This window comes from Terrapene carolina, unplaced genomic scaffold (assembly GCF_002925995.2).
Source record: "Terrapene carolina triunguis isolate 2854851 unplaced genomic scaffold, T_m_triunguis-2.0 Scaffold262, whole genome shotgun sequence".
NCBI classification, from domain to species: domain Eukaryota; kingdom Metazoa; phylum Chordata; order Testudines; family Emydidae; genus Terrapene; species Terrapene triunguis.
In genome coordinates this window covers 5,123,545-5,146,823 of record NW_020664613.1, presented here as the reverse complement: position 1 = coordinate 5,146,823, position 23,279 = coordinate 5,123,545, and the positions used below count along the sequence as shown (strand labels likewise).

At 42.1% G+C, this 23,279-nt stretch overlaps 1 protein-coding gene across 1 annotated transcript in view; it reads right to left on the bottom strand.

Annotated features, from left to right (window-relative positions):
• USH2A (usherin) overlaps positions 1–23,279 on the bottom strand; it is a 558,238-nt gene that overhangs the window by 98,515 nt on the left and 436,444 nt on the right. Inside the window, exons 51-57 of the mRNA XM_026657662.2 lie at positions 20,494–20,704; positions 20,018–20,215; positions 18,244–18,398; positions 16,040–16,238; positions 7,348–7,455; positions 6,617–6,800; positions 4,134–4,291 (exon numbers count right to left, since the gene is read on the bottom strand). Coding sequence (XP_026513447.1) covers positions 4,134–4,291; positions 6,617–6,800; positions 7,348–7,455; positions 16,040–16,238; positions 18,244–18,398; positions 20,018–20,215; positions 20,494–20,704 — 1,213 coding nt within the window. The remainder of the gene's footprint in view (positions 1–4,133; positions 4,292–6,616; positions 6,801–7,347; positions 7,456–16,039; positions 16,239–18,243; positions 18,399–20,017; positions 20,216–20,493; positions 20,705–23,279) is intronic.

Sequence of the window (23,279 nt, the reverse complement as noted above, 5' to 3'; positions counted from 1 at the left end):
GTGGGAGAGTCACTGCCAACCCTTATTATAAAGGCTCAATTCTGGATGTAAAAGGGGAAAACAACAGTATTTTGATAGGTGTGTTGCAAAACCTCGGATTCATACATGGAAAAAGTAAATCTAACAGAAAAAGACTATCCTGAACCATGAAGTGAATAAGGGCCACAAGTAGTGTTAGACTAACCTTGCAGGTCTCAGCTTCCCTGGGCTACGTGATCTGGACCTATAGGGTTTACTCACAGAGGATCATGCCATCTCAAAAGATCAGTTTTTGAGCCTCTACAGGGAACCTCTACCTCCTCTCATTTTTAACCCTGTATCTCCCCTTCTTCTTCAAGAAAACATTTGTAGCATGGACAGCCTATAGTGACCCATAATCCAAAATTCACGACTATGAAGGAACATCCATTAATCTCTTAGGGGTACTATATGAATCTATGCCCCTGTGCGCAGTGTGTGTTTTGGCAGCAGAGCGTTTCCCTGCTATTGCTATTGCCTTACTGGTGTGGGAAGAACAGGTGCATCCTGTGCACCTGAAGACCCTTTCACTGAAGAAACAGTGGCCCCCACCTCACTGCCCATCCCAAAGACCATGTTGTGGGAGAAGCCACTGAGATTCCCTTAAAGGCCTGAAGACTGGGACTCAGCAGGGAGTAGGAAATGAGAGGGATCCAGTCACTCAGCCCCTATCAAGACAACATAAGTAAGTTATATGTCTGGAGTGCATCCCAGGACTCGAAGAGGGGTATGTGGGACTGACAGAGAACATGGACTCCTACAGGGGGACCTCTACAATTGTGTGCATAGATTAAACCCAGGTCCAGCAAATATTCATGAAAACCTAATCCCACAATGTGTATGGTTTCAGGAACCCATTTGCCCTTTTACAAAGTCCTAATCTAAAGATAATGAAGTGTATTATGTTGACCATTCACTTACTAAAGCCTTAGTCTCAGACTTTTAACCTACTGCCAATTACATGAATTCAAATAGACAAATGAAAAGATCCAGACTATGTTGAGAAACATTTTCAACAAACACCCCATTCCCACAAGACTTTGTTCACCATTTCAATATTGTCTTGCAATTTAAAACTTATTTCTAATGTTACTGAATATTCAGGACCTTAAATGATACCTACTATCAAAACTATAGCCGAGTATGAGGCACTTTCCAATAAAATCAGCTGTAGATTATATACCAGTCAAATTCACCTCCCTTCTTGCTGGGTTCTAAATCCTTCCTGGCAGTCAGGGGAAAAGTTTAATTTAAGATTTTAATCTTTTTCATATATTCTAGCATTTCTATAATGGATTTTGTGCTTCTGCAAATTAAAAGATTGACAGCTCAGGGTATTATAGACCTAGTAGCCACTGGTTAAATGGGCAGAGTTAGCATCAAGCATTACCACAATACTTATTAAGACATACTTGAATGCAAAATGGTTTTTCTAGGTGAAGTTACTGTCAATGCCCTCACACTTTCTCGTAGCCAGTGGCTATTCTGCAAGGTGAAAATGTCTTAAATAATTAGGAAGAAGGGACATCAAAAAAAGAATTAACTGAAAAACCTCACACTGTTTTTCCTGCTGTAAACAAACATTTCAAAAGTTTTTCAAAGATTGATATCAAAGAAAATTGTCACCTGAAAAATAACTACTATCTAGACATTTGAAAACACATTAATGTGCTTCATTAAAAAGGTCAGCGTAGTAGGGAGAGATGGCCTGGTGCAAGATTTAAGGCCTGAGCCAGGGACTGTGAACCCAAGTCAGGCCATGTATTAAAGCAGATGCTTATAAGTTCACTGTTTAGTACATGAAATTGGCAAAGTTGTTGCTGTTGTCCTAGGCACCAGATATTTACGTAAATGCATTTCAGCTAGTACAGACACTTTCCAATTTAGTTTAAGATATTAGGAACAAGGGAAGATAACAAACAAATGTTATGAAATACATAAGGTTGTGTGTAAGTTGTGTATCCTAATTGTTAGTTTTAGCTATAGATGTTGGGGCACTTTGCTGTAATTTTTTGTGTGGCCCAGGGGACAGCAGATATTTTCACTGCTGACTGAGCCTCTTCTCCCTCCTAGCCACTCATGTGTCAATGTACCTGTAACCACGGAGCCAGGGCACTCATGCTGGGCCTAGGGGGCAATAAACCTAGCCAAGTGCCTTTGTTACCAAGCTGTGCCTGTGGTCTTTTTTTATAAGTAACATCAGGGTTTGCTGAATGAGCAGGCTGCCTTATATGCTGTTAACAGTAATAACATTGAAGCTTCAAGAACAGAAGCCTGAACAGCATTACCAAGACAAGGACGTTCCAGCCGTCAACACTTAACAACATTGGGTAGTACTATCAAGGTCTGCTGAACCAGCTATCTGCACAGAGCTGGACAGCACACTGAAAAAACCCATACACATACAAGCTGACACACTGATGACCCCGACCACTGATCCGGTAAGTGACAAGCTGTCCACTGTAGAGGTTGCGACCTAACATGACAAAAAACTACAAGCTCAGTTATAGCTACTGTGCTGTTAACAAATTTAAATATTTTTGTGCTGTTAACAAATTTAAATATTTGATGGATATATGATTATCAATAGCTTCTATGGATATGTACAAGTAAAAGTAGAAGTTCCTGCTGGAGATTAACTATACTAGATGGAAATATGGATCTCTCTCTCTCTGTTTCTATCCATGATGTTAACATTTATTCCACAATAATTGTATCATATAATTTTTATCATGCCAGGGAAATGTAGCATGCCAGTGAAGCCGTGATCTGTACTGACTCAATACAACACTTATTCTTGATGGGGTGACAAACATTTAGCTAAATCCGAACTGCTGCTCACCCACTCTGGAGCGGATTTGTTCAGATTTTGTTTATCTAATAAGTAGGCTAAACTATCATTGGACCAAAACCTGGCCCAAGGTTATGTGAGATTAAGGGGGTTGTTAACACCTAACTCCTGCTTTACACATCTGCACACCAGGCCAAGAAATCCTTCCGCTGATCCCAACCATCTCCAGGAGGCCTGGAACCTTATGCCTTCTCTACAGAAATAGTGGACAGAGCCACTTGGGATGAGGACCTCACATAAATCAGTATCATTCCATGGATTCTGGTCCTCCTGTCTCCATGACACAGAGTGGGAGTAAAGTAGGAAGTGATGTTAATTTCCGATGATGAAACATTAAAATGCAAATATTGCAACTAAAGATGGGCATGAACCAAACCACTGAATCTGAAGTCCCCTGGACTATGAAGTGTTTGAAACATATTTTTCAATATTGCAAATCAGGGTCATCTCAGATTCCAATGCAGTCTCAGGATGCCACAACATGGTTAGTTCATGGCTCACTCTTACTCCATTTGCCATGGTTGGTAACAACTGAGTACAGCTGCTCTATATCTCATTACCAGTCCCCAAAACCATCCAGATTTCTCTAATTCAGGATATGGCTGACTTCACCATATCAACTTCTTGATGATGATGATGTTGATAGTAAGCCAAACCTATGACTAGTTGCTAACATTTAGAAATCAGGAGCATCGAGACCAAGTTGGGAAAGAGAGACAACTGAAAAGCCATTTCTTGTATAGCTCATGAATCTTAAAATTAAAATACAGGAAAGGAGTGTCTTTGTCACAGGAACTCAGGGTTGTTCATCCTGCAGGCTAAGTGGCATTTTAAGGCTCCAGGAATATAGGAACTTATACCATCAACAAGCATCTTCCCTGTCAATAATCCAGTTTCAGCAAAGATGAAAGGAAATTTACATTCAGTTTTCCTGACATGCAGCTATTTGAATTGTTTCTTTCAATAATACTTAGTACTTACATAGTAGTTTACATGTTCAAACCAATGTACAGACAATCAATCCTCACAACAACGCAGTCAGGTACATGAGACAATATTATTATTATATTAAATCTCTATAAGAATCATCAGCATGGGATACCAGCTACTCAATTCACAGATGCACTTTTTGACACCAGACATGAATGAGAAACCAGAATGAAACAGCAAATTTGCTCAATGTATTATTTTCCCTATGCCCATTAATTTGCCACAAGGAATTCTTTAATTTGCCACAAGGAACTATACAGAAGTATGCTTTTACCTGGAGTGTCCCAAGCCACAAATATGGAATATGCATCCATTACTGTGACATTATATGGAACATGGATTTCCTCTGGTGTTTCTACTGGTGTTTGTATAACGTATTTGTCACTAGTACTGCTGCCACCCCCAGTGCTGGATTCCAGCTGGTAAACATATCTGCACAAACACAAAAACAGCAGCAACAGAAACGGTGGTTAAATGCTGTAGGGATGTTTGTACTGGAATTATTTCCCTTTTGCACCAGTTTAGGAAGCACAGACCACAAAGCATGTTATATATATTGCATTAAAATACAGATTTTCACTTTCTCCTTTTTCAGATAAGAAAAGTCACACATCTCTTGCTAATCAAACTAATACACCTCTACCCCGATATAACGCTGTCCTCGAGAGCAGGGGTGAAAGTAACTTACAGGACTTATCGGTACTGCTGGAGTCCTGAGGGGGCATGGCCTCAACCAGAAGAGGCGGGGCCTCAAGATTTAAAGGCCCTGGGGCCCCGGCTGTGGCTGGGAGCCCCAGGGCCTTTAAATCAACCCGGGGCTCACAGCTGCAGAGGTGGCTGGGAGCCCCCAGGGCTCAGGGGCAAATTAAAGGGCCCGGGGCTCCGGCCGCCGCGGAGCTCCGGGCCTTTTAAATCCCCACCGCAACTCTGGCTGCCGGAGCTGTGGGCGGGATATAAAGGGCCCGGAGCTCCCGCGGCTGCGGGGAACCCCGAGCCTTGCTGGGCTGGGGCCGGGATTTAAAGGGCCCGGAGCTCCTGCCGCTGTGGGGAGCTCTGAGCCCTTTAAATCCCGGCTCCAGCTCAGCCGCCGGAGCTGTGGGCGGGATTTAAAGGGCTCTGGGTTCCTAGCGGGGAGCCCAGAGCCCTTTAAATCCCCCTCGCGGAAGCCGGTGTGGTCCAACACGGCGTACTGGCTCTTGCCGGTACACTGTACCGGACCGTACTGGCTTACTTTCACCTCTGCTCGGGAGCCAAAAAATCTTACCGCGTTATAGGTGAAACCGCGTTATACCGAACTTGCTTTGATCCGCCGGAGTGCGCAGTCCCGTCCCCCCCGGAGCGCTGCTTTACCGTGTTATATCCGAATTCGTGTTATATCGGGTCACGTTATATCGGGGTAGAGGTGTATTTTTTATATTACATTTCATAGGATCTTAAGAAACACTTAGACCATGTGACGCATTAAAAACAATTTTAGAATGGCCTCCTAAAAATGCTATTATTAGGGATTTTCACCTTCAAACTGGTACGTTCAACACGCATTATCCACCACCCAGTGCATAGTCTGCTATGTAAAGAATTTCAACCTCTCTGAGCCAAGCCAATAGAAGAAAAGTGGAACTATGAGCCAGAACAATTAAAGCTCAGAGAAAGATGCTGAGGTAGGGAATGCCTACAATGGCATGTGGCCTATTGGTTCAGGGTCTGTTTGACATATTTGGGGTCAGGAAGGAATTCCCCCGCCCCGTCCCCCACCATGTCAGATTGGCAGAGACCCTGGGGGGTCCCTCCTCTGCAGCATGGGGTATGGATCACGTGCAGGTTTAAACTGGTGTAAATAGTGAATTCTCTGTAACTTGAAGTCTTTAAATCATGATTTGAGGACTTCAGTAATTCAGCCAGAGGTTAGGGGGTCTATTACAGAAGTGGGTGGGTGAGGTTTTGTGGCCTGCAATGGGCAGGAGGTCAGACTAGATCAGTGGTTTTCAAACTTTTTTTCTGGGAACCCAGGTGAAGAAAATTGTTGATGCCCATGACCCAACGGAGCTGAGGATGAGGGCTTTGGGGTGTAGGAGGGGCTCAGGGATGGGGCAGAAGGTTGGGGGGTAAAGGCTGTGGGGTGGGGCCAGGAATGAGGGGTTCAGGGTGTGGAGGGGGGCTCTGAGCTGGGGCAGGGAGTTGGGGTGCAGGAGGGGGTCAGGGCTCTGGACTGGGGGTGGGGATGAGGGGTTTGGGGTGCAGGAAGGGGTTCTGGGTTTGGGGGGGCTCAGGGCTGGGTCAGTAGGTTGGGGCTTGGGAGGGAGTCAGGGCTTGGGGCTGGGGATGAGGGGTTTGGGGGGCTCAGGGCTGGGGCCGGGGGGTGGAGTGCAGAGGGAACAGGGCTCTGGGCTGGAGCTGGGGATGAGGGGTTTGGGGTGCGGGAGGGGCTCCAGACTGGGTCAGGGGGTTGGGGTGCAGGAGAGAGTCAGGGGGGTTGGGTTCAGGAGGGGCTCCAGGTTTGGGGGGGCTCAGGGCTCGGGCAGGAGGTTGGGGGGTAGGAGGCTTAGGCCCTCAGGGCCAGATTTTCAAAGGTATTTAGGCACCTAAAGGTGTAGATAGGTGCTTAGCAGGATTTTCAAAAGCACTTCAGCAGGTTATGCACTTTGAAAATTGGATTCAAGTTAATCTTAGACACCTTTGAAAATTTTACTCTTCTCCTGCAAAATCTAATTCTTAAGCACTCTTTGAAGCTTACCAAAGTTCTTTATTAGGCCTTACCTACTGTTGGGCTGCAGGCCATCATCAGTGAAATTCAGATTTCCGCTGCCACCCTGGAAAATCTCTTCTCCATTACGAAGCAATCGATATTGAGAAATGAGTCCATTGGGTTTTTCTGGTTCACCCCAATAGAATTCCACGCGTGTTGAGCTGACTGTGATATGACGAGGCTTCGACCATACTCCTGTTAACACCAGCATACCATTGTTTCAGCCATATCATAAAATTAAACATAAAAGGTCCTGATTCTCTATTTCCCTGTACCTTGTGCAGTCGTTTACACCAGTGCAAAGTGAGCATAGACCACTACCAGATCAGAAAGGTAGTTTACACATATTCTACACTCTATTAGCACTGACATAAATAAATATTCAGGATGCAGGTCAATGGAGAATCAGACTTAAAAGTTGATAATCACAGGACTAACTTTGCCTGATGTGTCAGCATATATTTATTTTTGTTTTATAAAAATGTGCCCATTACAATTGCATCTGGAAATCATTTACTTCAAGATGATGCCAGAAAGTTGTTCTCACAAAAAACAGAGAACCTGAAACACTGTGGTTCAACATACAGATGGGGTTATAATACAATTATTGCACTGAAGAGCCAAATTACCTGTTGTAAATGACTGCTCAGGAGCTCCATCAATGTCAATGGAGTTTTGCCCATTTACAGAAATTTGGCCCCCAATGATTCCCTCTAATATTATGTGAATGCCTTTTCCTTACCCTGAGGAGCAGCTTGCAAGGTTCGACCTGCAAATGGCTGGCTAGAGCTACATCCAGCAGATGTGCAGGCTGTAAGTGTGAAGCTGTAGTTAGTGTATGGCTGGAGACCTAAAAACAAAACAAACACAAACATAATACTAAAATGATGACCTTAGACATCCTGAGAATTACAACTGTAGAGGGAAAGTTACTCCATTGGCACAAAGATCTAAAGGTTTCAAACCTGGCGACGACCCATGTTGGTGTCAATAGAACACTATAGGACAGAATTTTTTCTTCTTTTTTCCAGTTTGTTTTTTTTAAAAACATAGGCAATTATACATAAAAACTATGCTAAAAGAATATTAAGCAAAATCAAACACTCAAAAGATAGGAACTCCCAGAATTAAGTTTGCCTGTGCATCCTGAATTTGGCTCCTTTGCATTTATGCGCGATCATACTGTCTTTTATTACATACTATTTTTTCCACAGGATATCTGGCTCATTCAGTGCACCTGTTCTGGGGATGAATCGGGGATGTGTAGTAAAGGAGGCTGTTATCTATTGGACCTCGACCTCATTTGTTGCAGAAATTGGATAGTGTATAGTGAAGCAGTCAGGGGATTGCAGGAGAAAAGGCGGGTCTCATGGTTAAGACAGTTGAATGTTGCCCTTGAGAACTGGATTTTATCCCTGGATCTGCCACAGAGTTCCTGTGTGATGCTGGGCAACACATTTAAACCAAACTTTTCAGAGGTAGTCACTAATCATGTGTTCCTCATTTTCTGGATGCCCAACCAGAGTCCTTGGGGTTTGATTTACAGAGAGTTGAACACTCACAACTGCAAATGAAGACAATGGGAGCTGTGCATAACATATTAAGTGCTATATAATGCTAAGTACTCTCATCTCAAATTCGGCACACAAAATTAGTGGATACTTCTGATCTTAATCTCTTTGTGCCTCAGTTCCACATTTGTAAAATGGGAATAATTCCACCCCCGCATTTCATAGGGATGTTACGTAGATAAATTAATTAATTTTTCTGAAGGCCTCGGATATAATTGTGATGAGCATCATAAGGAAACTAATAATTCTACCTTCAGAGCAGGAATTGAATGGCATGAAGTAAATAAGGCATGGGGCTACACATTGCAATGAGGATAAAAAATATTGACTAGCTTCTCATTAATTGAGCACTGTCCATTCTGAATGAGGAGGGATCCTATGGAAAAAAATAGTATGTGATCATATAATTAAAGACTGTATCATATTGTATATGCACAAGGGCTACACAGGCAACCTTCATTCAGGCATTTCTTACTTTTGAGTGCTTGAGATTGCAACCTTAATATTGTTCTTTAAAGATTCATGTGAGCGTGTGTATATGTAATTGTAATTATTTTAAAAAATACAGTCCCGCAACAAGAAAAAACGTTAGGATAAAAGTCTTTGTTCAAAACCAGTTAGGCAATATTTTCACGGTTAAAAGAAATGGTTTGTACATACAGAGCAGTAATAAGCAACAGGCAGCTAAAGAGGTAAAATAATGAATGGAAGACACAAAAGCTGCTCACAAACTGAACAGGATGTGAAGAAGAGAAAATAAAGAGATGACTCAGGGGGACAGCCCTGAATGTAACCTAATCATGAACTGGAAGAGAAGAAAAATCATCCGAACACTCAGCATAAAAGTAAGAGGGGAGGAAATGACAGTTGCAGACTAGACACAAGCAAAGGCATGGAGGAAAGCCAATAATTTAACATTTCAGGCTAGGAAAGATTACTGTGGCAACAAATTACTTGAATTCCCCATAAGGGAGTCATGTTCACTTTTAAAGGAAACATGCATAATAAAGCAATACTCATTTACAGCTACACTTTAAAGAGAAAAATGGGCATTAAAAAGAGAGCGCATGGTTTCACTAAATTTACTGGAAAAATTCTGGTGCCTGGAACTTCTAGTCATACATGTAGTTGATTTTAGATAGATTATAAGTTCTTTGCTATAAGGACCTTGTGCACGTTTTGGAGAGCCCTGTACAAATCTATGCATGTGATTAATAATAAATAACAACAAATGTAATATGATGATTTTGAAATGCAAACAATACTTTGCTTTTAACATTTTCCCCCTGTGGCTACTAATTCAAGGAGTCATTTCCCTTGGAATTTGATTCTGCAATTGTTACTTTAAGGTGGTCAGTCACCGGACTATTGTATCATCCACTGTTTTTCCAAGTGGTTGCCAAACAGCTCCTAAAGAATGTATTATCCTATCAATCAGTCAATCATTTCCAACACTATTTGTCTCTGCTTGTGGTCCTGGCTGCAGCAAGGTCAGCAATTAGCTCCAGTGCTGAAAGTCCTGGGCCACCACATGAATTTCACTCAGGAGGATGTCAAGTTGCTGATAGTTTTTATTTATGAAAAAAAATGTTGCTAATGAGTTGCCACTGCCTGGACATAGGGTTGTCCAGTGGCAGTGCTACTGAGTCACACACCTTTCCACTACCCTTAAGTACAGAGAGAGAGAGAGAGAGAGAGAGAGTGTGTGTGTGTGTGTGTGTGTAGAATAATTTCAAACCACTCTATCACAAAATACGCTGGAGTCTTATTTCATTTATGAAACTACATGTCAGTGACTTTCTGGCTCTTACTTAAATAGGATCACTCACAGAAACTCTTGATGAAGTCCATTTTAGCCAAATATAAAAATAGAGTTAAGAAGAATCATCGTCACACCTGCTGCTGCTGAAGAGGGCACTCTAAGCTTTCTTTTACAGCAATGCCACTAATTATTTTAGTGAATCCTTCCCCCCTACCGCAGAGCATTAGCAGGCCCATTTGTAAAGCAGTAGTAACACAAAGTGAAACAATGCCATAACTGTCATCCAAATTGTTCTGTACAGGGTAGTGGAAGTGTTCAGTAATAAATGATATAAAAAGGTCCTTTATTGACAAGCTGCCATGTGCTGTTTGCATTAGAGAACATGAGAAGATGATGGCTGCTGCCCCTAGGTCCCAGTGGCATTCAACTCAGTGAGATAGCAGAAAATGCTTCAGTTTACTTAAAGCATTGATAACACCTCTAAATAATTAACTGAGGACTTCCTGTCTTCAATTACTTAATGCTTTTTTTAACATCTTGAGAGGATTATAAGCAATTTATGGATTTCACATGATGAACACATTCACCACTATTCCCACAAAGCATTTATGGGATCATGTTTCCAAAGCTTTGATGTAATTAAAAATAAGCAGCAAGACAATGATGCAGTGGCAAGGTGCTAGCCTACTCATCTGTTATTTGTACGGCCCTAGATTCAACGTCTCAGGGAAGACTAATGTTACAGCTTCATTAATGTTCAACTGTTGCTTTGAGAACACCAGAGGTTTTGAAAAAAGATGAGAAAAATCAAACCATACATCCACGGGGGTTGAGACAACCCTTAGTTCAAACATTTGAGATTACATGTGAAATAAGATTGATTGTTTTAGTTTATTGCATGAATTTAGAAAGTAACAATTATCCATATTGCAAAACCACAGTCATGAATTCAACACTGTGACCAAAGGAAGTCCCCCTCTAAACTAGCATAAGACTTGATTCTTACTGACAGAGGTAATGATCTCCCATTTCTCTGCTGGCTTAGTATGGCAACGTGGACAGAGGCTTATTGAGAGAGCCACACTAAAGAAAAAGAGATCACTGTTTGTGAGGAGACAACTTTATCTATTCTCCCGAGCAATTGTGCTATGAAAAATTGTATTGTTTGCCCGAGGAACAAAATTTCAACCTCTCTGGAGGCAGAGCTATTTCTTAGGTGGGAGGAGAGGGCACATGTGAGGTATTTTCCCCTTGAGTTTCAGCCAGAGATGTTGTGGAAATTATCAGCAACTCCTTCTGTAGGGCAGGTTGCCAGCCTCTCTCAAAGAAGCAGTTCTTAGGCAATTGTTCAAGAAGCCATCTCTGTACACTTAGAATCTTCTAATTATCCCCAAGCTCTAATCTCCCTTTATTAGGGAAGTTAAAAAGAAAATTGAGGCAAAGCAACTCTGGCACTACCTGGAATACTCAGATTTCTTAATACCCAGGCACTTCAATTTTAGATCTGGGTCTGATATGGAGACTGCACTGGTCTCACTGGTTGCTCATCTCTTCTTGACAGTGGACAAAAACCAAGATGGCTCCATCAAATGCCTTTGCTACTGCTGACCTAAGTTTCCTGTAAGCTGCATGGCCGCGCAGCAGCCTATTTAGCGCCGCACAGGTGCTTAGGGAATCCGCCTGGGGACCTGCCGTGGCCGGGGGAGGGGCACCCCTCCTCTAGCCCAGCCCCCAACCTGCCGCAGGAGGGACACCCCTCCCCCAATCCCAACTCACCCTGTGGCCTGGACCTGCTGCGGCTGGAGTGGTCTGGACCCAGCCGCGGCCAGATCAGGCCCAGGCATGGCCCCAGGTGCAGCCCGGGCCGGCCCCTGGCCCAGCCACAGCGGTGCAGCCTGGCCCAACCCCGGAGCAGCCTGGACCCAGGCGTGGCCCAGGCAGCCCTCCCCTGGCCACGACCTGCTGGGGATGGGGAAGGGTTGCCTATCGTGCTGCAGCCCCAGCCCCAGAGCTCCAGCAGCGGGGATAAGCGCCTCTCCCCCCGAGGCCCGGTGTTGCTGCGGGGAGAGAGCACTGGGGGGAGTCCTCTCTCCCTGCCATAGCCCCAGAGCACCCTCCTGCACCCCAAACCCCTCATCCGCAGCCCCACCCCAGAGCCCTCACACCCTGCACCCCAACCCTCTGCCCCAGCCCTGAGCCCCCTCCCACAAGAATTCCTCGACTCTACCCACACCACATGAATTTTGTTATGTGCACCAATATGAAGGTGATGTGTCACACGTCACCTCCATATTGGTGCACTTAACAAAATTCATTCTGCACATAGGTGGAAAAAATTAGAGGGAACACTGCTGCTGATCACAGGGTTATGTTTCTGTCCCCTTTGATGTGTACAGAGGCTCTTAGGAGTTTTAGGGAGGTAGTATAGGCTGCTGTGCCTCCAATACGCAGATGACAGTCAGTTCTTTATTTCACAAGATCCAGATGGTGCAGTTTCCCTGCTTACCCAGTGCCTAACCAGTATTGGGGCTTTGATGCAGGACAGCAGATGGAGACCTAGTCTGAGGCTGAGATAATCCTGATAGGCTAGGAAAAAAACAATTGGAAGTGGTGGCAGAGTTTGTCCATCTTTTGTTACTCTGGTTAGAACCTGGGGATACCATCTCCTAGCTGCCTCTGGAAAAGAAATCGTTTTACTTCAGTATAAGTAACAAGTTCTCAGCATTGTTGAAAATCATGCAGTTTACTTAGATCCCTAAATAAATATGGCTTTATATGCGTAACCTTAAGTGCTGTTGGATAATTGGGCCTACAACTTTACCCTAATTATGAGCTCAACTGGTAAAAAGTGAGTGACAGTTCACAGTAACTTAGAACAACAAACGTTGATGGGAAAAGGTGCAAAAGTGAGACAAAGATTGAATTAGTAAAAAAAAAAAAAATAGGCCTATTGATATAATTCAAGGACAGTGTTAAGATTATCCCTGGTAAATAAGAAAAAAGTGTAGAACTGAAAATCAGTGAACCAAAATTGAAGTGTTGGAAATGAGGCCAAAATAACAAGGGGATTAGCTATTCCACCCATCACAGTCCTAACAAAACAACTTTGTTGGGGAGAAAGCTGGCTATTGAAATTATGGCTGACAGAAAGATGAGAGAGAAGGGGAAGGAGCAAGTTTCACCATCTGTTATCCCCACTGTATTCTGGTATCCCGGGCTTTCTTTCTCCTGATCTTGAGAGATGTCCTGACTAGGTCAGGGCAGAGAGAAGAAGCCAGATGACATCACCACCTCTACTGGCTCCAGCTGAATGCCAAATACCACCTGCAGTGTGAGACTGTGTTCGTGCAAATACCTTTGTGTGGGCAAAAGACTGCCCCCTGCCCCCCTTGTGTATTCTTTTCCTTCCCCACCTTATTTCTTCTCTCTCTCTCTCTCTCCTCTCCTTTTGCTTTTTGTTTAATAAGAGTCTGGCTTAGCCAGCCAAGGCTGTATATTTTGCAACCCTACTGTAAGCCTGGGTGCAGAGATAGGCGGATAAAAGCAAGGCCCTAAACAGACTGATGCTGGTACAAGTTTGCCAGGTCTGGAGTGGCTCATAAGCCCATGTGCCATGCCTGTGTTTCTCCAGCAGTCAGATTGCAAGTGAAAGTCAATGCCAGACACAGAAGCTACATTTTCTATCTTTGCTGTTCTTTTCTCTCCCCTCTTATGTGTTTGTGTCTTGTTTTGTCTTCTAGGAAACGGAATCAGACTTTAACAACAACAACAGCAGCTCCAGCCCATTTTGACTAACTTTTACTCTTTTCCCTAAAAAGGACATCTAAGAGACTGTAAAACAAGGGCTTTTTTCTTTGTAAAGACTCTCTACAGATAAAGGGGAAAGGAACAAGAGATGTTGTTAAAATGAAAGCCTTATTTAATACTTTACATTTCAAATGCCTTAACTGTTTTTCCTTCTTTTCTGTATCTTTAATAAAAGGTTAAAACGGTGTGTTTGTCATGGTGCTAAGCAGGCTGTTGTTTCTGTATACCAAACCCTGGACCTTGTTTAAAACCATTTAATGTTGGACAGATTCAGGGTCATGTTAACACTTTTGATTCTTTGGGCCCTTATATTTCATCTAAATTAATACAGGAGCACTGAAGTTTCTTTGTGCAAGTAGTGTTATGCATCCATACTCGTACACGTCCATACAAAATACAGTCACATATATTATATAATATATACTAGGGGTGGGCTTGAAGCAAAATTCCAAATCCCCAATCTTTGCGTGAAATCCAAAATCCAAATCTGGAATTTTGTGACAAGTCCCATCACTAATTCCTACAGAGATAGAGAAACACAACGGACGAGCTCCTTGGCCCTCACTAAGAACCTGCTTCAGCAACACAAAACAAAAAAGACATTGAATCTATCTCCCCTTGTAAGTATTCTCACACTTGCTTCTTATCAAACTGTCTGTACTTGGCTACCTTGATTATCACTTCAAAAGTTTTTTTTCTCTTACTTAATTGGCCTCTCAGAGTTGGTAAGACAACTCCCACCTGTTCATGCTCTCTGTATGTGTGTATATATATCTCCTCGATATGTTTCACTCAATATGCATCCGAAGAAGTGGGTTGTAGCTCACGAAAGCTTATGCTCTAATAAATTTGTTAGTCTCTAAGGTGCCACAAGTACTCCTGTTCTTTTTACAGGTAGGCAAGTATTTCCTCAGCATAGGGGAATCCATGGATGGTGACAGCTGACATAGGTGGTGTAACCTCTAGGTGGTGTAACATGGGACAGCTCTTAGGGTGACAGGTACCTTTCCTTTTCCTCCTCCCGTCCCAAGCTGGCCACATATGAGCTTGGCACAGCTCAGGATTGAGCCCACCGCGTTTCATTGATGAAGCGATAATTTTTTTCAAAGTGAACTTCATGTTACATACTTGCAGCAACAATTTATGTGGTGATCTTATTTTTATGGTGATTTAAAATCTGTACTACTTTTGAAAAATGTTCAGCAAGTTGATGTACGAAGTAAGATAGTCATCAGGATGTATTGAATACTGACCGAGTTTTAATACACACATGGTGGATTTCATATTTGTGCACGATATTGTTAAAGGGGAATCTGGGGTGATCTTTCTCAGCAGGAAGGGCAGTGACTGTAACATGAAGACCTTTAGATTTACAGCCAAAGTGAGGAGAGAAAAAAAACTTTTAAATATTTTCTCTAGAAAAACAAAAATGCAGGATGAGCATCTGATACCAGGGGTCACAGGCTGAAAGCAAATGCCCCTGAAAATTACCATGTTCCTCTTATGCTTCCTGCAAATATTTCTAGGCTGAGCTTTGTTTCATTTTGTCGCTGAAGTTACTAAGAGAGTAGTATATGGAAACAATACATCTTTGACATCAATGGCAAATCTTCTATTAAGCCCCCTTCTACAGTAGATGTGCACGAGTGGGAAATTCTTAAGAGTAACATAAGGGATTCTGAATAATATTACTAACTGATCATCAACAAGGTGCTCTGCAGAGGAAAAAGACAGAGGAAGATACTATCCCTGCTCCCATAAGTCTTACAATCTAAAATCTGTTATAGGCAAAACAGCTCAGATTCACAAAGCACAGGCTGACAGTCTACTCTCAAGCTGAGGCCGAACTGCTTCTAATTTTTGTTATCTTAAACATCAGGGGCCAGATCCTATTGCGCTGGTGCAAATCTAGAATAACTCCAGTTACTTCACTGGAGTTATTCTAGATTGACACGAGGAGCAGAATCTGATTGAGGGTATATCAACCTATGGAATTTATCTGGCACTCTTCTACCCATCACAAAGCATATGTTCTGAATCAAAATGTACGTGGTTTATTTTAACATTTGGAAATTAGATCCATTCACATTTTAACAACAGAGAACAAACACTGCCTAGAAAAAATAAGACTGACCAAAATAGCTTAAGGTTTCTAACACCAGCCTAAAGCATTTCTGAACTACGTGCAAAACATGGAACCTAAAAGTTACTGACAAGAGATAGTATCACTAGGGGAGGAATGTCTTATATCTAAGAACAGGACATTAGTCTTTCAAAGAGCTTCCCATCCTTACCTGATACAGTATGCTTCATTCTGCCTGTGGTGTCTGTGTATATAAGCCCTTTCCCACTTTGACTGATCTGATACTCTCTGATGATGCCATTTGGTTTCCTGGGTGCTATCCAGCTCAAATGCAATGCTGTTGAGCTCAAAGCTGTGACGACTGGTGGCTGAACGCTCTCTGGGACTCCTTGGACAGTGACTGCAACTACCTGAAGACATATGAATTAAACAGCAATTTATTGTAATAGTACACTAGATACCACGATCAATGAGAATGTCACTTTTGTTTTAAAATGTTGTTGCTTGGTCTGGCATATCATTACCATGGGCCTGAAGAACTAGTTACATTCCCCCCTCCTTTTTACACAATGAAATGTGATCTTGAATGCATTACATAAGCCTATGTCTACAATTTATCACAACAGGTTCACAACATTTCAGCTGTAGTGTATAGCATTGGGTGAAACAGCAAAATCTGGATGGCAGACTGTCTTGCTAGAGAACTCTTGATAACTCTCTTCCATATGGTTTGCCAGTGTCTTTGCATTTTAACAGCCTGATTTCATATATTTTAAACACCAATAAACATAGAGCTAGACTTCTTTGCATTCAGTATAATCGGACCTTTATCAGTTCATAGCTTTTTGAATCTTTTCTAACGAACTCAAGAAGAAATCTGAAGCTTGGGATAATTTAGAATTCACTAATATCTTTCTCAAAATTGAATATATATAGGCCAATTCTCATCTCCCTTACATCAGTTTTACACTGGTGTAACTCCACTGACTTCGATGGCGCTATTTCTGATTTACTCTGATTTGAGAGGAGAATCAGGTCCTATGCGCTTAGAGAATCATGTCTTTTTATTAGTATCACTATACGTGAGTTTTATTATGCTGTAAGCATATACATGCCTTCTGTACTGTAATACAGTACACTGGCTTAATGTAAGTGAGGGTGTCACCTTTTAGTGGCTAGCCTCAGTGACTATAAGAGCTGGCTACTTAGTCATGGCTAACAGGACCTGAAGAGCTCTGTGTAAACTTGAAAGCTTGTCTCCCTCACCAACAGAAGTTGGTCTAATAAAAGATAGTATCTCACCCACCTTTTCTCTCTGGGACTATTTCCTTGTACTTTTGGACTGAGATTTGCAAAGCTACCAAGGGGTTTTGGATTCCCAATTTGCCTAGGTGGGTTAAAAAACCTCAGTCTTGATTTTGAAGGTCCCAGGTTCAATTCCCACTGATGACTTTGCTGGTTACACAGTATAGCTGTGATTTTTTATACTTACAAAACATAGCAAGTCACAATTCCTCATCTCTGCCCCAGAGACCCTATACTGTAACTCAGACAAAACTCAAAAAAGAGAGACACATGGACATCATTGGCAAGGAAGATTTCATTGAACAAATGTGTTTTTGAAGGTATTTGCAGGGGGAGAAAGAAGGCACTCTGTAGAGAAGAAGCTGGATGTTGTTACGCAGTAATGGGGCAACGTGAGAGATGTTGTTACATGGTAATGGGGCAGCCTGAGCGATGGTGTGAAACAGAGTGGTAAAAGGAGCAGTAACAAATCGAAAGAGAGAGAGCGAGAGTTAAAAATAAGAGGTGATGTATGCAGGATGTGCAGGAGCTGAAGGTGAGAATGAAGAGCCTGAATCTAATCCAGGAGCAGGAAGCCAGTGAAGGGATCTGGTGAGAAGTGATGCAGTTGGAGCAGTACGGGAGGAAGAGGATGTTGGCCGTAATGTACAGGCTAGAGATGGGAGAGATGAGCTACGGGGAGACCAGAGAAAAGGAGGTTATAATAATCCTGGTGAGAAACAACAAAGATATGAATGGATTTAGTCTTACTGTTTGGAAATAAAGCATGTCTTCAACACTCTCTTCTAGGTTTAGCCAAGGATGAAGCTCCTTGTTTATCTTAAATCTGTATATCTCACTTTCCATATCATATAATTTCAGATGTGCAAAGACTGAGGTACAGTTTAGTGCCTGAGTCTGCTTGTGCCAAAAATCAACAATTTGGAAATTAATACAATCACGTCAAGGAGCTGAATTCAAAAAAGTCACTTGGTTACTGATGTTTTCCTCCCATTCAACCCATAATCTTAATTAAATTCTTTGAAAAAATGCCTTTCCAATGGCATTTTTATGATACCTCCTCAGCTATTAAAATTCTACTACCACTCTTATGAAGACCAAATCACCCACCTTGCTACTGTCTGTGCAACCAGCAACAGTACAGGCTCTCAGCTGATATGAATATTCTTGGTATGGCTGGATACCACCTGTGTCTGTGAAGCTCAGTTCTCTTCCTCTAAAATGCTCAATCCCATTTCGGAGAACAATATAGTGAATGATAAGACCTTATCATGAAGAGAAAAGTTTTCTGTTTTTGTTAGCTGAACAACACTGGATCATAGCATTTCACATCTTTCACACAGAAAATATGACAGTGAACCTGGTAGGACACCCCCCTTATCAGGCAACCATCAACTTAAGAGTCTGTTCCAAAGAACTCCAAGTCTATTGATTATTATTCTGCTCTGTCTTTTTAAAAACCCACCCCTATTGAGGCAAGCGATTGCTTAAATCTCTTGAGTGGTCATTTTAATTTCTAGATCTGGTCAAAATGTTCTCAATGCTTGAAATATCAACATAAAATTGTCATCAGAAATTAATTCTGAAAAAAATCTTTCGTAAAATATTTTTGATTTTATGTAAAACTCACAATTTTTCAACCAGCTCTGTTAATTAATTATAATTATAGCTGTACTCCAAAGAGTGCTGTGTGCTTTACAGACAGATAGGGCCCTAACAAATTCACAGTCCATTTTGATCAATTTCACGGCCAGAGGGTTTTAAAATTGGTTAATTTCATGTTTTCAGATGTTTACATCTGAAATTTCACCATGTTGTAAGGGGGTCCCTTTTATGGCAGTGGGGACTCGCAGCTAAGAGCCCCCCCACCAGCTGGAGTGCTTCCAGCAGCAGGGGGAGATGAGACCCACCTCCACAAGCCTCCTCCAGCTGCAGGAACCTCCGGGGCTGCTGCCCAGCCTCACAGCTTCCTGCAGCAGGGGGAGGCACTTGGAGGTGGGTCTGATCTCCTCCCCGCCCAGAGCAGCCCTGCAGGGGAAGGACAAGTCCTGTCACTTCCCAGCCAGTGGGGACTCACAGCTAGGAGCCCCCCAGCTGGGGCGCTTCCAGCAGCAGGGGGAGATCACAGGCCTCCTCCAGCTGCAGGAACTTTCAGGGTTACTGCCCATCACCAGAGCTTCCTGCAGCAGGGGGAGGCACTCCGAGGTGGGTCTGATCTCTCCTCCTCTGAGAGCTGCCATGCAAGGGAAGGACAGGCCCTGTCCCAGCAGGGACCCACAGCTAGGAGCCCCCTGGCTGAGGCGCTTTCAGCAGCAGTGGGAAATCGGACCCACATCAACAAGCCTCCTCCAGCTGCAGAAACTTTCAGGGCTGCTCCACAGCACTGGAGCTTCCTGCAGCGGGAGGAGGCACTCGGAGCTGGGTCTGATCTCCCCCTGAGAGCGGCCGTGCAGGGGAAGTCCTGGTGGGGACTTGCAGTTAGAAGCCCCCCAGCTGGGGCACTCCCAGCAGCAAGGGGGAGATCACATTTCACGGGGAAGGGCTTATTTCATGGTCCGTGACACATTCTTCATGGCTGTGAAATTGGGAGGGCCCTACAGATAGATAATAAACCAGGTCTCTTCCTGATGATCTTATCATCTAACTTTATTTGTGATGAGTGAGGATAACAAACAGACAAACCAGGGTGAAGGTCTGAGGAAGAACAAGTGTGAAAATAATATCACCATGTTTACTCAGTATAGGCATGACTATGTACATTTTGATGCCCGTTAACTTGATAATACACTTAAGACAGGTTTCAGTGTATGGAACAGTGGATCTAATACATTTAACTAATGTCATGTTGAATAGCAGAGCATACAGTTTGTGCTTTTAAGAATACCATTTGGTTGAAGAGGTTCTTTCCAATTCAGAAATATTATGTCTTCCCGATTTTCTGCTTTGGTCCATTTCGGTGCTCTTACACCCTGAGGCACGTCTTGCTTAGTGCTAGCCCTGCCAATTTCGCTGAAACCTCTTCCATAGCTGTTCCATGCAGCTACCCTGTACTCATATGTAACATAGGGCTCTAGATTCAGGTCTAAACAAAGAAAATTAGACACTAGTCATCTCAATTTTTTATTAAAATACACAAGAAGAAATGTTACGTATCTATATCTATATATTTTTAAAGACGGGCACATGTTTCAGTTTCACCTTATAACTAACCATCAGTGTCATGGGCCTAAATTACTACCCAAGTCCTGGCAGACAGATTACGTTATAAAGCAAGCTTCCTCACTATAACAACAGAACACTGACGGTGCCTAGCGCAGAACCCTTCATTCCAGAGTGATTTAAAAACCCATTTCCTGTTACCTGTAAATGAATATCTATTGGGGCCTCCACTGTAGACAGTCTCTTCTGCAGTTGGACACACACCGTCATTTGCCTCCTTTTCTGGAGCATTCTGAGAGCCTTTAACCCAAGCACAGATGTGGACACTTGGGTTAAAGTCACATCTTCCGCAATATGCTGTTGCTTTCATGGATTCAGGGCACAGGGTGCTAGCTTTGCATTCTTCTTTTACCTAAGGAATGTACACGGTTTTAAATCAAGAGATATAAAGAAGCTTAGTCCTACCTTCCTTACTTCCCAAAAAGAGATTTGACAATGAAAATGTCACCATTTCAATGCCCTTTTGAACAAATATCTTAATTTAGTTAAAATTAAAAGAGCTGACTCAGCCATTCAGCCACGCTGAGTGCCATGCTGTTTACAGTGTGCGTGAGAGCCTTTCATCATAGGGTCTGTCTGTTCTGGCACTTTCCAAAAGCACTGGGGAGTGTCCTGGTGTCCTTGCCCTAAAACATAATCAAATCTCACTCATGGGAAGCCCAAATAGCTGGGCTTGCCTTGCACAACAGAAGGGGAGTCTACAAGATCACAGAAGGGACGGGATCTTCCTCCTCAGGTTACATTTCCCATTTTTTGCATTGTCCAATGGATGTGTGTTAACAGATTCCCAGTCTGCAAGCTAAGCTGTGCAAGGACACATAGGTAATGTCCACAAAAGTGATCTTTGCAACATGCAAGGAGTGAGGAGGACCCCACGCACGGGCAATACAAAGTGTGCCCCCAAATGGAGGCATGACAGGATTTAGCCCATAGAGAACAATCCATAAAACTGTAAATATACATTTAATACCTACCTTTATTTCCTGAATTTTAATGGAAATTATTTCCACCAAGCCATAAGCATGAGAGCAATAATTCTAATAATCTACAGAGACCTGCAGGAAGGAATGAACTATAATATTTGCTCTAAATATTTTTGCATACTAAACTATGAGCATTAAAAAGGAAAACAGATCATATCCGATGCTTCCTTAATTTACCCTATGAAATACTTTTGCTGGATGTTTATAAAATATTAGATAAAGTTTATTCTCAAAACTTAGCAGTTCTTACCAAAATTACTTTGATGCATATCACAGGTCAGGTCCTCAGATGCTGTAAATCATAGCTGCAGGACATGGCTCTTAATTTCAACCCTTTTTAATATTAGTATTGCTGTCTTTGCTATACAGAAATTGCCATCCATTATGGTGAAAGAAAGATACGTATATTAAAAATATATCGTTTCCTGTGGTTTTACTTTAATGTGATTTTTGTAAGTAAATCCTACCAATTCATAAATGACAAAAGGTCCACAATTTCACCAGAATATTTGCTAAGGGGCATATTTAGCAGGTGATGTATCAGATGCTTTAATCAGCCCTTCCTGTCATGAAAAATTTAATAATTTCTAAATTGTTTCAGTTTTGTAGGGTTCAAAATTGACCTATATTCATTTTGTAATTTTTTTTAATCAGAACTGTTATTGAAACCATTTTGTCAATGTTTCTGATGTTTTCAATAAAAGTTTTGATAAAAATGCCAACATTTTGTGAAATATAAAAAAAATGTGAAATTTCTCCTTTCCAAAAAGGACCGTTTTTCACAAATAAAATTTTGGTTTAAAAAACTTTCACAGTGTATGAAGAAAATATTGAAATTGTCTCTTCAGCTAAGTTGTGTATTTTAAAAACCAGTAGGTTTTAGAACAGCCCCTATGGTCTCAATCCTGCAAGATACTGAGCACTCCTGTAAGAGGCTGCTTGGAGTTGCAAGACTGGGCATTATAAATCTATAAGGATCAATGATCTTGGTTTTGTTGCTCTTTAGGAAACCTGCCTGCACAGAGTGCTTTGTAGAACTGGGTTAGATGTTTTCTCTGGATATCTGTTCCATTATTTTGCTAGGGATTGAAGTAATACCTATGGATCATCAATTGTTAGGATCACTCTTTGTCCCTTTGCTTTCCTCCAGTTTTCTGGCACTCCCCCAGTTTGCATGATTTTTCATTATTAGTTATTAAAAATTCAGTTAGGTCAATAGCTAATTTTCTTATTTCCGTCACCCCTACCCCAGAAGCAGATCCCCAGGGGTGAGAACTCTAAGAGGCATGACATCTGGTCCAGCTGATTTATATATTTTTACATTTTCTAAGTAGTTCTCCATCTGTTATTTTTAGAAGTTATTCCAACTATTTTGCTACACATTTTCTTGTTAAAAACCATTGTAAATGGATTTAAATGTCGCTGCCATTTTTGAGTGATCATTTAATTTCATTCCCCCACCTTCATTGAACAGTCCATTAGATGGAAGTCTTTTCATATTTCTAGTCATGTCACTGGGGAGGGAGTGTGAGCTAGTGGTTACAGCTAGGGACTGCGAGTCAGGACTCCTACGTTCTATTCTCAACTTACACACTGACTTGTAGTGTGACCTTGCACAAGTCTGGTCAAATTTTCAAAGGTGGCCAGTGATTCTTGGTGCCTTAGTTTTTGGGATACCCTTATTTAAACACCCAGGGCCTGATTTTTAGCAGTGTTGAGCACATGCATTGTGAGTGCTCAGCACTTTTGAAAGTTAGGCTCAAAGTGTTTGATTTCCATACCCCAAATCACTGATCATTCTTGAAAATGTTGTAATTAATTTATCTGAGCTTCAGTTTATGCTTCTGCAAAATAGAATTCCAATTATCTGCCTAAAAAAGGGTGTTGCATAGCTTAATTAATTAATTTTGATTAAATGCTTTGAGAATCCTGAGATGAAAAGTG